The sequence below is a fragment of the Engystomops pustulosus genome, chromosome 4 (genome assembly GCF_040894005.1).
Source record: "Engystomops pustulosus chromosome 4, aEngPut4.maternal, whole genome shotgun sequence".
Lineage (NCBI taxonomy): Eukaryota > Metazoa > Chordata > Amphibia > Anura > Leptodactylidae > Engystomops > Engystomops pustulosus.
In genome coordinates, this window is record NC_092414.1 from 54,440,556 (window position 1) to 54,453,387 (window position 12,832).

The 12,832-nt window shown below is 38.9% G+C and overlaps 1 protein-coding gene and 1 long non-coding RNA gene across 19 annotated transcripts in view; one reads left to right on the forward strand and one right to left on the reverse strand.

Moving 5' to 3' along the window:
- LOC140126458 (uncharacterized) overlaps positions 1 to 12,832 on the forward strand; it is a 130,206-nt gene that overhangs the window by 97,680 nt on the left and 19,694 nt on the right. The window lies entirely within an intron of this gene.
- Positions 1 to 12,832, reverse strand: part of TENM2 (teneurin transmembrane protein 2) — a 1,545,179-nt gene that overhangs the window by 2,336 nt on the left and 1,530,011 nt on the right. For all 18 annotated transcript variants that reach the window (XM_072145937.1, XM_072145941.1, XM_072145939.1 and 15 more), the window contains 3 exons: positions 11,341 to 11,637; positions 7,762 to 9,376; positions 4,668 to 4,798 (listed from right to left, as the gene is read on the reverse strand). In XM_072145937.1, the coding sequence (XP_072002038.1) occupies positions 4,668 to 4,798; positions 7,762 to 9,376; positions 11,341 to 11,637 (2,043 nt within the window). The remainder of the gene's footprint in view (positions 1 to 4,667; positions 4,799 to 7,761; positions 9,377 to 11,340; positions 11,638 to 12,832) is intronic.

Genomic DNA, 12,832 nt, shown 5'->3' on the forward strand with positions numbered 1-12,832 from the left:
TATTTGCATAGCTACAATTATTTGCACAGTATATATAAGATATAATGAATTTGGTATGGCATCTTGTTTATTCAGTGCGCATAAAACAAGTCTAAGGGCTATTATAGCTGAGTGTTTCTGCAGAAGTTGCTCATGCAGTGCTCCAAATTGAACATGATGACAGCAAACTGCTCAGAAAAATTTGCAAGCATCAGGATCGTGAACAGTCAGGGCTCCATGACTGCTGCTCTCAGAAACATCAGTATAAATTGCAATTTAGAAGATTGTTTCTACGACAGCTGAAATCATACATGCACTTTTTTTTTTTACGACATTGTATGGATCATCCCCATTTCACCATTTGATTCCAGAATATTGACAAGAATTGTGAAAAATTCTTTTAAATAAGAAATATTTGTATTTTTGGTTTTTTCACATGTTAGTATAAGAAATATGCCATTTTCCTTTCCACAGCTGGTGGCATTAAAAATTCAGAAACATAAAAAAGTCTGTTCCCTAAAATATCCCCTAGTTTATCATTACAAACAAGTCCTATCATGGTTATTTCATATACAGCTCCCCCATGGTTATATTATATAAATCCTGAATTTCTTATGAACAGCCTTATGTGAGCCCCCCCCCCAGCAGCTTAGGGCCCCAGCACTTGCCCAGGTACGCCCACCCAGTGCTGACGCCAGCCCTGGTGGTGTTAGTAGGAGCAGAACTATGAAAAACAGTATTTTATCATTCAGAATTATATTGTCTGAGGGTATGTACTGACACTGCTGTGCTCCCTGGACTCCTCTGCCCTTTCCCTTTTGCTCTGAGTCAATATTGTACAGCTCACTCAAACCACAGGTTAGGGGCTCTAACCGCAGATAGCTCAGGGAACAGCAGTGTGAGGGCGTGTTCACACGATGTATTGCATCATGTTTTTTGATGCATTTTTGGTACTTTTCAAAGGATTCAGCCTTGATCGCATGCTAAGGTTACATTTTGTTTCCACTGTATTTGCTAAAACGCAATGTAAACAAGGCATGTGTTCACAGTTCCAGCTTTTGGAGTCTAAAACACAACAAAAAACAAGACTCAATGCATCGTGTGAACACGGCCTGAGGATATGCTCCCAGTGCAGAGAAACTACAATACTGAAATATAAACTATTGTTTATTCTGCTGCTGTTGACTCAAATGGTTGGATACACTTTTTTCCATATAACCTTTTAATACACTTAAAGGGGTTCGTCCATGAAAGAAAATTCTTAAATTTTAATTCCCTAGTTATGTTTACACAATAAAGGTGATTTTTAAACCCTAAAATCACAATTTACTCTGTTTTATTGCTGTTTTAGCTCCTATCACTCAGTGTAAAATTCCAGACATGGACTCTGTAAGCAGACATATTATGATCCCTCTGTGCTGTGTGAGATAGTGAGCTGACATTGTGGTTAGATTAGCAGGGTACAGGTTTATATACACTTTCATTTAGCTTCTGAACATTCTACTATCTGTATAGAATTCTACTAACTGTATAGTATAGTGTTCTAGCATCTGACACATAGGAGCTTATTTACTAAGGGTCCGTGATCGCACTTTCGTCAGACTTTCCAACATTTTTGGGTTTGGCAGGCTTTGACACACGTATTTAACAGGGGTTTGCGCTGTATTGTGTCACATGCTATCGGTTTTAGGCGCAGCTGCCATGGATGTATTATATATTGTGATTATTGATTGAACCATAATTGCGATATTGTATTCATTTTGTAGGTTACAGGTTTTGGTGGCTTATTTCTGAGAAAGTCGGATTGACTCTAGTAGTTGTTTGAATAATAAAGAAGACATCTGAGATTATACTATTCTACCTCATCAGACAGGTTCATATTGGATTGAGTCTGAATCCAATTTATCATGGAGGATACCAAACTTAAAGAGAACCCGTCATGCAAAATAACCCCCCTAAACTAAATATATTTTCATAAACTGCCATTAGAGAGCATTGCCTCTATCCCTTCATTGTCCCTCTACATGCCTGTAAACCTAAGCAATGAGGTCCTAAAGCTGTATGCAAATGACCTGTGAAATGTCCAATGAAGCATTAGCATATTCAAGCTGTCCACTCTATTCATGAGTGGGAGGCACAGCCACACCCCCAGTGCTTGACTGACAGCCTGTATAATGGTGTGAGGCTGTATAATGATGTGCTTCCTGGTGCTGGTGGCCACGCCCCCTGCAGCCTATGTGTGCATGTGTGTGTGTTTAGGAGAGATACAGCAGCTCCAGGCAGCCATGTTACAGCAGAACATGTCAGATTCATGTGTAGCTGATGTCTGTGTCTCTCACCTGTATATTAGGAGGATGCAGCATGTCAGGAGGTACAGCACTCACACTAGCCATGCTTTACTATACATTACACACAGACATGAGCAGGGGGAGGAGAGGGGAGGGTTAACAGGGGTGACATCACTGCCTCTGACCATGTGACCAGCCTCATTTATATGATAAAGAATAGATGATTTTACAATGAATAATGTATGAAATAACTAGATAAAGGCTGGGATGGATCCTTGTGAGCTGCTCCAACAGGTAGTGGTGACAGGACTAGTGACACAGACCTGATGACAGGTGTCCTTTAAGAGACATTTAGCTGTAGTACTAATCTATTTGTTTTGTATGTTGCTGTATACCCGTTATATTACAGTGGATGTTTGTGTGTACACTATATACTGTCATTTGTGTGTATTTCTGTGTTTGTTTTGATGTGTGTTTTGCCTCACTTTTGCAGCACCTTATTTTTTGTTCGCTCTAATGGACCGCGGTCCACGAGAGGAGTGAACCATAAAAGAATTACTCACTTACACTACAATTGGACCAATACCCCTTTACCTTAAGAAAAAAAGGAAGAGAGGAGAAAAAGAGAAAAAACTTTTTTTTCTTTGCACAATGCACTTTAGGCTCATAGCACTTTTTTCATATTCTTACACCTTCTTGTATATCATTTATTTACTGTTTGCAGCATCTATTCTTGAAATGGCGATATAATAATATGAACTTTCACATAGTGAAATGATATGGTTTCAGCTATAAGTGTCTTGCATCAACAAAAGAGTCACCCTGATTTACCTTGTTAAAAGAAATAAATCGTCTTTGGTATAAAGGATATGTTAAATAGGATAGGGCAATTTTGCCCACTTCCAAGATGGCCACCATGATGTTTGGGGTGTTTGTGCACATGACAGGAAGTCTATCCCTAGCTCACTTCCGGCGAGCGTGCTTAGCGGCTCCTGCATCATTTGGAAGGCGTCGCTGCATCTGTGACGCTGTGGTGCTTCCTGACATGTGCGCAACAAAAAACACCCTTTCTGGTAATTATCTCCACCGGTATATGGTCTTTAAATGGTTCTGTGGCACATTATTCTGGCGCCCCCTGACGAAGCAGGGTGCGAAACGTACGTTGGGGTGTTCGGACAGTGTGGTGTTGGACTTGTGTAGTAGTGTCTCTGGTTTGTATTATGGTTGTGTCATAGATGGCTCAAACTAATTTGGGGTGATTTAGAGTATGTGTATTTAACCTTCTGTGTTCCCCTAAAATGTGTAATTGCTGCTATAATATTTCTGATGTGTTTCCAGGACCTTGTTATACAACTCCCAGTCCAGATATTATCACACTGTCTGTTGTTTTTTTATGTGAATCTCTTTTAATGGGGTGTTTTTAAATACTTTTTTTCTGGTCATTGTGTATGACTGATGTGATGAATAAAGATTGATTATGTGTGCCATATGAAGTCTTGGTGACTCTACTTATTCAATGCAAAATATAGTCTGTCATAATCATCTCCTTTTATGCTGGCCTGGGCATATAATTTCCTGCTAGCACTAATGTCCTTTATCACCAAAGACACACACCATAGCATAAATATTACATGAATGCATTTCATGTTGGTGAGCAGCTTCTGACAGAGCTGTATCGCTCACGTGCCAGGGATGTTTGGCACTATATTCCCGATCCATGATTGCATTCTGCATGCTTCACAGCAGTAATAGGCATGTGCTGGCCTGGGGCTACGGACAAAACCATCAGCTCTGATATTTCGTTACTTTCTCTTAATTAAATGTTTATTGCACATTAATCCATGCAGCAGCTTTTTAGATGCCACAGATGTATTCTGTGACCCCGTAATGCAGATTTTTTTTTTCTTGTATTTTTTTCTTACAACAGGTTTCTGCTTCAACTCGCCTGCCAATGCACTGCACGTCCTTTAAATAAAAGGGGAAGTTAGTGAAGCTGAAAATGTGATATTCAACATAAAAGGAAGCAATTCTCTGCTTCTTCTAACGCATAGACTGCTTTTATTGCATATATATAAAACACATATGCAATACAGTAGCTGTAAGCTATATTTTTATCTCTAGCCATAAAATCCCAAAGGGGTGGGTTGTTATACTGTAGATGGAACAGATGGCCGGCTACCTTTAAATTTCCCTGTACTATTGTTAATCAAGAAACAACTCAAGGGTATAGACACAAAGAGCTAATGATACTGCAATTAACATAACTATCTAGGCAGGCAAAACGCACATTGTGCATAGGATCATTAGAATAAAAATCCCATCTTGAAGTGATACAAGTGGAAATGGAAGATATCACGGCGAGCCTCAGCGGCTCATACAAGTGAAGGAGACGAGACGTACCTGTCCATTTTCACATTCTTGACTTTCAGTCAGCTCATATGGAGGTGGCACAAAATGCAGTTTGGATCTTGGGAAGCCGGGAATGATATTGCTCAGTTGAAATCCAAACATCACAAGCCAGCTCTGCACATCTGTGGAATGGATATAAAACATATCATCATCACTCAGCAGGCACGTTTGCATAGAGTATCATGAGGTCCAGTGCCACGGGTTTACTATAACTATCAGTGTTCTCTAAGCACGTTTTGTGTTAATGGAGTGGATTCAGCAGGACATTACTGAATTGTTTGTAAAGCATTAAAAAAGGCATAAAAATATGTATTTTACTTTTTTTAAAAAGTAGGAAAACAGTAAATCTTGTAACTGTAACTATACTTATGTCATCTACCCCAGCATCATTATTACATAGTACAGTGACCAAGCCCCCTGATGAGAATTTTGTAGGAGTCCTTTTCTTTCTCCTCCTATAAATCTGCAGCCATTCGAAAACCCTTTGTAACCACCCGTGCGTTAGAGATGGATCTCTTCCTGCTTTCTGCGATCATTTGTAGTCTATAGTTTGGAATATATAAAAAGCATCCATTTCTACCACCACTAGTAAATCTAGGAAGGACAACCTGAGTTCTTCAAGCCCAGAGGCAACAAGGTTAACAGAAGTTTTTTGATGTAAATATGGATAAATGTAAATGAATACCAAATGTGATAATAGCTCAATTCATCCATATTTACATTGGACAACACCAGTTTTCTTTGCTGTCTCTAGATCTGAAAAGGATTTGATCTGTAGAAAAAAAAAGGACCAAAGTTGTTCATTTTGAATTTTTCCAGTAGTTGGTAATAGATTTAAACTATAATTCCCAATCAAAGATACAACAATTTTTATGCTTGGAAATATTATTCTCATAATTTGTCCTTGTATCTGGATGTTTGTTTCTACTTAGAAACAAGACCAGATCTCTTCAGTAGAAGGCAGTAACATGTCACCCAAAAGCCTTGTCAGATGTTATCTTCCATGTGTATGGGTTTTCTAAGAATAAAAAATATGATGTATGCTGCAGTCTGGATCCTCTAACATCTGCTTATGTGTTAAAGTGATGCTTTTATTATAGGAGTGAGTTGGACCGCATCATGGACAACAGAGCAATCTGGAAGCTTGACTAGACTCATCAGATGACAGTCATCAAGTATACTCTGATAATGTTTTTTTTCTAATCCCATAAACCCGCTATAATTTACATCAGTGGGTTTCCCTGCACCTGTATCCAGCACCTTAGATGCATAAACAACCACAATACAACTTAAAAAGCCGCCCCAGAAATGATAATACCACATTACCACCATAAAACAAGAAACAAGCACAGAAACCACCAGCCTCAGCATCTGGTGCAGCAGAAGAGGCAGTGAGCACGTGTTACCAATGGTGGAAGTACTCATCAGTCTCTGCCAGCCACTGGGAGTGGGCCACAACCTGAGACTCTGCTAGTTGCATTGAGCCAGTAGTGGATTAAAATGGCTGTCTAAGGGGGGCCCTGGCAACTCAAACCACCCACCGAATTTTATACTGAGAAGGGCCTTCACCCATGAAATCCTTGTACATCTGTTCCTGGTCTTAATACACATGTACACAAGAGACATTTCAGGAGCTTTGAGGGTTCTCCAAAGGTTGAAATGGCAGATTGAAAGCAGCCAGAATGGAGTATTCATGACTTGTAGAGGCTATAATATTTATACAGTGCAGTGCCCATGGCAGTCTTAATCCAACCCTTCATGCGGCCTGAAGGTTGTGCACCCCTAAATTACAGAGAGCATTGCTGCCACTTTTGTCACAGATGGAAAATATCCATCTAAGTATATAAAGTCTTCAACATGACAGAAAAACTTTTCTGCTAATGTTTAAGATATGGAAGTTAAACTATAATCCAAAACCTTGCAGCACCAAGTGGTTTAATGCAAAGACCAGCTCTGCTTTATCTGTGTGAGTAGCATTTTTAGCACACAAGGTGAAGGTACATCCCCCAGTGGATACAACATTCCTATCTTCTATAAGATCTGATATATATTAATGTCAAGTATTGAGTTTAATTGCTAGTTAGACCGGTGCAAATTACAGAGCAGATGCTACTTCATCTTAACGCTTGTAACGCTGTGATGTGATCTGTGACCTCCTTTAAGAAGTAAAATTAAGATTTTAGAGCATAATTTTGAAGGATCTTACTTGTGCCGGCGTAAGTGCGGTAATTTAACATGACTACTTGGATATGAAGCAGTCTTGTTTAATAAAGTTTAATTAACAAGACAATGGCTGGAGTGAGCGTATAGGCATATAAAGCTGGCATGACCCCACTTGTCAGAAACGCTCAGCCTCCCTCCTCACAGTCACGTGCAGTGGGATTTCTCTTCCTTAAAGAACCTATTTCTGTCTTGTAATCACGCTATGAATCTGGGGTACTTGTTCCCTTTTGTAATGTCTTAGCTCACATTTCATAATAGAAGATTAGCGACTCTCTTCTCTACGACATAAATGGCCATTTAGTGACAATTTGCGCCATCTAAGTTGCACTAATCAGTTGGTCTTTTTCCATTCACACAAGATACAGATTATACTATTAAGAGAAAAGTATATTCTTCCTTCATAATAGCATCCTTATTGTGAGAATCCACCTTCTTTCAGTCTTGGATTTTATATTCATCTATAGTAAGGCTACACACGCTGCTCAGCTTATTTAATACGTTTTTTTTGTGTGCGTGGGCTGCTTCTGCATAGAAAAATACAGTCAAATCTTCTTTCCTATATAGCAAAATGTAAAAGTGTACTGAAGTGCATCAGCCTAAAAAAAGCAAAAGGACAGTTTTTGGCATTTGTCATACACCTTTGGAACGCATCCAGCATACAGCATATGGAAATGTGTATTGTTTTCTGCCCTGGTCCGGTAACAAAATACTCTGGATATTTTATGTGGGTTTGCGATGGCATAATAAATGACTGACCTCAGGGATAGTTCAACAGCAGCTTAGCCATAGTTAAAACCTGAACATTTTAAACCTGACTGTAAATATATGTTCTTTAAAACCTTATTTGGCAGATTTTACTCACCTGTTACATAGTTTTTTAAGCCCATTTCAGTGCTCAGCGGATTATTGTTCTTGAACATGTATAAATTGAAAGGGGCTGGGTCTCTTCCAACTTTTTTCCACATTGTATAATCTGGAGAAATCCAACGTCCAGCCAACACATCATAATCTCTCTGGGCAAAATGCACAAGTTTTGTTAAAGGGTCATATAGTCCTCCATGGAATCCAATAACGAGGTGAAAGTATGGATTAGAATCATAATGAATTTCACCAAAGGGTGTGTACTGCAGCTGTTTAATCATCACCCCGTTGATGCTGAAAGCTGCCAATGGTGTTCCTGTGTTGTCAGAAGCAATGTAGTATTCCTCCCCACTGCTGCTCTCCATTGCAAAAAGGTGGCCTTGCAAATCATAATACAAAGAAGTGATTTCCGAGTTTGAGTGATTGTAAACATGGGTGACCCTTGTTGGGTTGTGGAGATCAGCATAAAAGAACTGGAGATGGAGGCCTAAGTTGGTTTTGCATGATGCTCTACGGCCCAGTCCATCGTAGCGATATTGAACATTCCATCCAAGAACCTTGTTGTATGCTCTGGTGAGGAGACCTTTTGAATTGTAATCAAAAATATCTGCCCCTCTTTGGCTCAGAAACCCATCATCATCTATTTTATATTGTACATCCCCCAGGCGAGTAATTCTATCTCTGAGATCATATCTTAATGGCAGAAGACGAACACCGTTTCCAGGGGTCAATAGGTACAGGTTACCATTTAGGTCATAGTTATAACGCCATGTTTGTCTGTCATTGACTGCAACAGTTAGCAGCTGACCATCTCCATCGTATTCATATGTGTACTTAGTTGCGTTGGCATACGGACCAAGCTTTAGTTCTCTCTTAATAACTCGTCCCATGCTGTCATACTGCACAGTCATCCAATACATAAGTGACCTAAATATTTCATACTGGACTTCTTTGATGCGACCATGAGTGTCAAAATGTTTTGTTAGTGTCATCACAGCAGTAGTAATGATTTGATTAACATCATAGTAAATTACCCCAAATTTACCAAAATGCTCAATTTTTCCAGATATGTCGTCATAGCGGTATAGTTCAACAGGAAGTGGGGTCTCACTTATGATTGGCTTAATGCTGGCTACACGAAAGCTGTTGTCATGGTATGTGTAGTCAAACCTTGCATTCACCATGCCTTCTTCGGAAAACCTGTATATTTGTTTGTCCACTAAAGGTCCGATTTTTCGATAACGTATTGTACAAGAAAAACCACCACTTTGGAGGTTAACCGTTTTTAAGACTCCTGTAGTTTCATCATAACCAAAGGTAACTGCAGTACTGTCGTAAATGACCTCAGATAACTTGGAAAGTTTTCCATACTTATAGAAAACTTGTCGTCCAGTACCAAGATATGAAGTTTTTAGAATCCGGCCATCTTCACTGTAGTCAAAAATAATTGATGCATTGCTTTCTGGAGGATTGTAAATGTTTCTGATGTAGCCGATAGATGTATGGGTTGACATACTATGTCGAGCTACACTTGGCATAGTAACAGAGTAAAGACGATCTGATGAGTCGTATTCAAAGATGTACTGCCGCTGACTTTGAAGAAGAAGCACCATAGACTGCAAACAAAATAAAAATAAAATATATTACATTATTTAACAGTGAACACTAAAGTCCTAAAATATATATCTGTATATAAATGAAATCAGTAATCAAATGGTAAAGTGCTCAGTGCGCTGAAGAACATTTCCAGATATGTGTCCGACATCAGGAAATAACATTTTGAACCGTAAATTTTGATGGTAAAGACTACTCATTTTATTACTTGAATGCACAATACCAGGGACATAAAATTTTATGACAGTTATTTCCAGAAAATATAGTTCAGTTGAATTTTATATTTTTGAAAAACAATCATACTTATGGGCTTAAAAAGTTCCAACATATTTTATTACAAATACATATATAAAACAGCGTGAACTTCTGCCTGCAAGATTATAGCCAAGACCATAGCAAACATTTCTTGCCTTGCTACAAGAAGAAATGTTAACTTTCCATGGATTATCCAGGAAGAGACCGTTGTAGATCAAGTTTTGTGGTATTAAAGAGACACATTTGCAACCACCAGGAACTGATCAATGAGGGCTCTAGTCCTTATGAGGCATCAATTTCGTTGAGGACTAATGGGCACAAGGTCTTCATCTGTACGTGTAGGGTTTAAGGGAAATATCTCAGCAGTTTGGAGCACACAAAGCGGCAGATTGTGTTAGCAGCCTGATAAATATGTGCAACAACTTTGCATTTGTTAGTAAAAATGCATTTATATTCCAGGGTTGTAGATTGTGTTCAGCGCACTATGGCACAGTGGTGCGTGAGCAAAGCCAAGCCTCTGACCACTGAGTAACTGCTGCAGTAAATTGAAGAGATCTCACAAACCAACCACTCCCCACTGTGTGACTGCTGTAGTACTTAAACAGAAGCTTTCAACAGCAGAAGGGAGGGGCTGTGCTGCAGTACATTTATGAAATCTCATTCACCAACGCACCAGAGTGATCTTGAAAGCCAGCTACAATCCCGAAATATAAATGATTTTTTACAGTCCTGTGGCTACTAACACACATAATGGTATGATTACATATCTAAAGGGTTGCTACCTAACAATGGCTGTATCTTTGTATGGTCAAAACTGAAATTGATTGCCATGGGCTACTTGGAACATCAATACTTTTAGACAGCTTGATAAATCTGCCCCAATGGCTGTGTAACTTCATTCTACCAAATGGTAGGGGTCTCAGGAGCAATACGTCCAACAATCCAATCTGCTTATATGTGTCCTTTCAGATGGTTATATTTTCAGTTTGCAATCAGTGTGTCCTTCCTAAGCTTCCCTTTTGCGTAGACATGTATAGATGCATGTACTGATGTTACCAGCTTTTCACAATATGCTATCACAAAGCGATATGATAGCACATAATGATATGCTGTCTATTCTATACGTTGCTATGTGTGCGTGCGGTTCCCCAGTAATTGTGTTCTGAATAGCAGCCTTTCAATGGTGTTGACAGCATGCTGCGGTATTGCACTGAATCGCTTTCATGAGATGTTGGAGCCCTTGCTCATATATGGGAGTGAAGGACGGGACACATCTGAATTTTTTTAAAATAATTGTATACATGTAAGCAAGCAATATTGCTTATAAAGCTAATTTGTAAACCTTGTGAATGGAACAACCATATGCGAGTAAAGGTTTAGGGTCCAGGGTGATGCCATTATCACGTGATACTCTAACAGATGGACATTTTCATTACAACCTATAGTATATGAACTCTTCATTGTAACAGTAAAGTCTAATATATTAGAAATGTTCAGTCCATCAAAAATGTTAATGAGAGCAACAGATAGGCCACTGTGCATTGCATTAATACATGATTCTAGAAGTCCCTTCTTCCCTGCAAATCCCACAATCTACACTGTGGTTGGGTCTGTAAAACCCGGCCAACCCACAGTCTGTTTTTCATAGACTGACCATGGTCATGCTGAATTTGCTCTCATACAGCACATCTTATCAGCAAGGATTACTTACCTTTTCAAGATATGTATAGCTCCATGTCTTTCCATCAGCAAAAGAACGAGAAATAATTCTTCCCTGCTTATCCATCTCGGTTCTTTCACTCATTGCCCCACGCTGAAGTCCAGATAAGCGACCATTGAAAAAGTAAGACACGTTAACAGGTGCAAGTCCACTGCTCGGAAGCCACAAAAGTGGCCGTCCTAACTGATCATAGACGATCTTTAAAGTAAACTTTCGATGATCATCGTAGATTTTTTCAGTATGGAAATTTCTATCAAAATCGATGGAAAGTAAGTTTCTCCCGTGAACCTGAGGGGAAAAAAAACAATACATCATTTTCTGCATCAGTGTCAGGTTTTTGCATAGAGGAAACTAAGTGATTGTTTATAAAGTTTAGTCATTTGTTTTTCACTTATAGGGGTTATCCGGGTATAAAAAGTTGCTTATGGCAGGGTTTTATCCCTATAAAAGTTGATGATTGGAAAGACGCCGTATTTCAGGGGCTCGATTGTAAGCATTGGGCAGAAGTGTGGTAGATTACAAGGATCATTTTGGAAATTTTCTTTGTCCTTAGAAAATCCTATGTTTTGAGTCTGGCGAGACAATACAATTGTGAGGTTATTATTTTGTAATAGTGACTTGATATGGGCTAATGATGTATTAAACATTGCACATTAAGAGAAGGCTCTTCTGAAGCTGAACATTGAACTCCCACTCAGTCTTCAGCGATATCCTCAAATCAAAAGATAATATGCTCTTCTCTCTTGTCGGCTGTGGGATTGTGTGTTATGCTTTGCTTTTACTTCTACTTACTGCTTTTCTATGGAAAGTTGTCCTTCCTGAACACACTTAAATATAGCTTCCTGCAACAGTCTTACAAAAGAATGCATACACATTATTAGAGAGAAGAAAGCTTATGAGAGGTTGTGCTTACTTAATTGAGCAATTCCATTGTGAATATGTAAAGGAAATTGCGCTGTACAGCATAATTACCATGTCATATTAATTATATGAAGAACCAAAACAAAAAAAAAATCAAACTCCTACTTTCGCTCAGAGTATAATAGCCACGTAATGGCTAAACAGTCTCTCAATGCTGGCCTTCTATTTTCTGGAAAGTAACTATGAACTTTGCAGATAGGAGAGTTCTCATGTATAGATGACTATGTGGGTTGTGTTGATATGTGGGTGAATTGACAAATATTTTGTGCACTTTGTTTTTTTTTTGCTGATGGAAAAAAATAAAGGTAACAGAAATAATAAATATGGCTCTGTTAGGTTTTCTGTTGCACAGAACTGTGTTTTTAAGACTAAGTCCAAAGATCCTATGTTATCTACAGGATAGATAATAACATGCTGCGTGCTGGTTCTTGACTGCAGGAACCCTGAGGAGCAGAGTATTTTCTCCCCTAATAAGTGGGACAACAATCTAGTATGTATACTGTCCCTCCATTTAATGTTTATGGGACTGCAAGAAATAACCTATGAATAACAGAATGACATG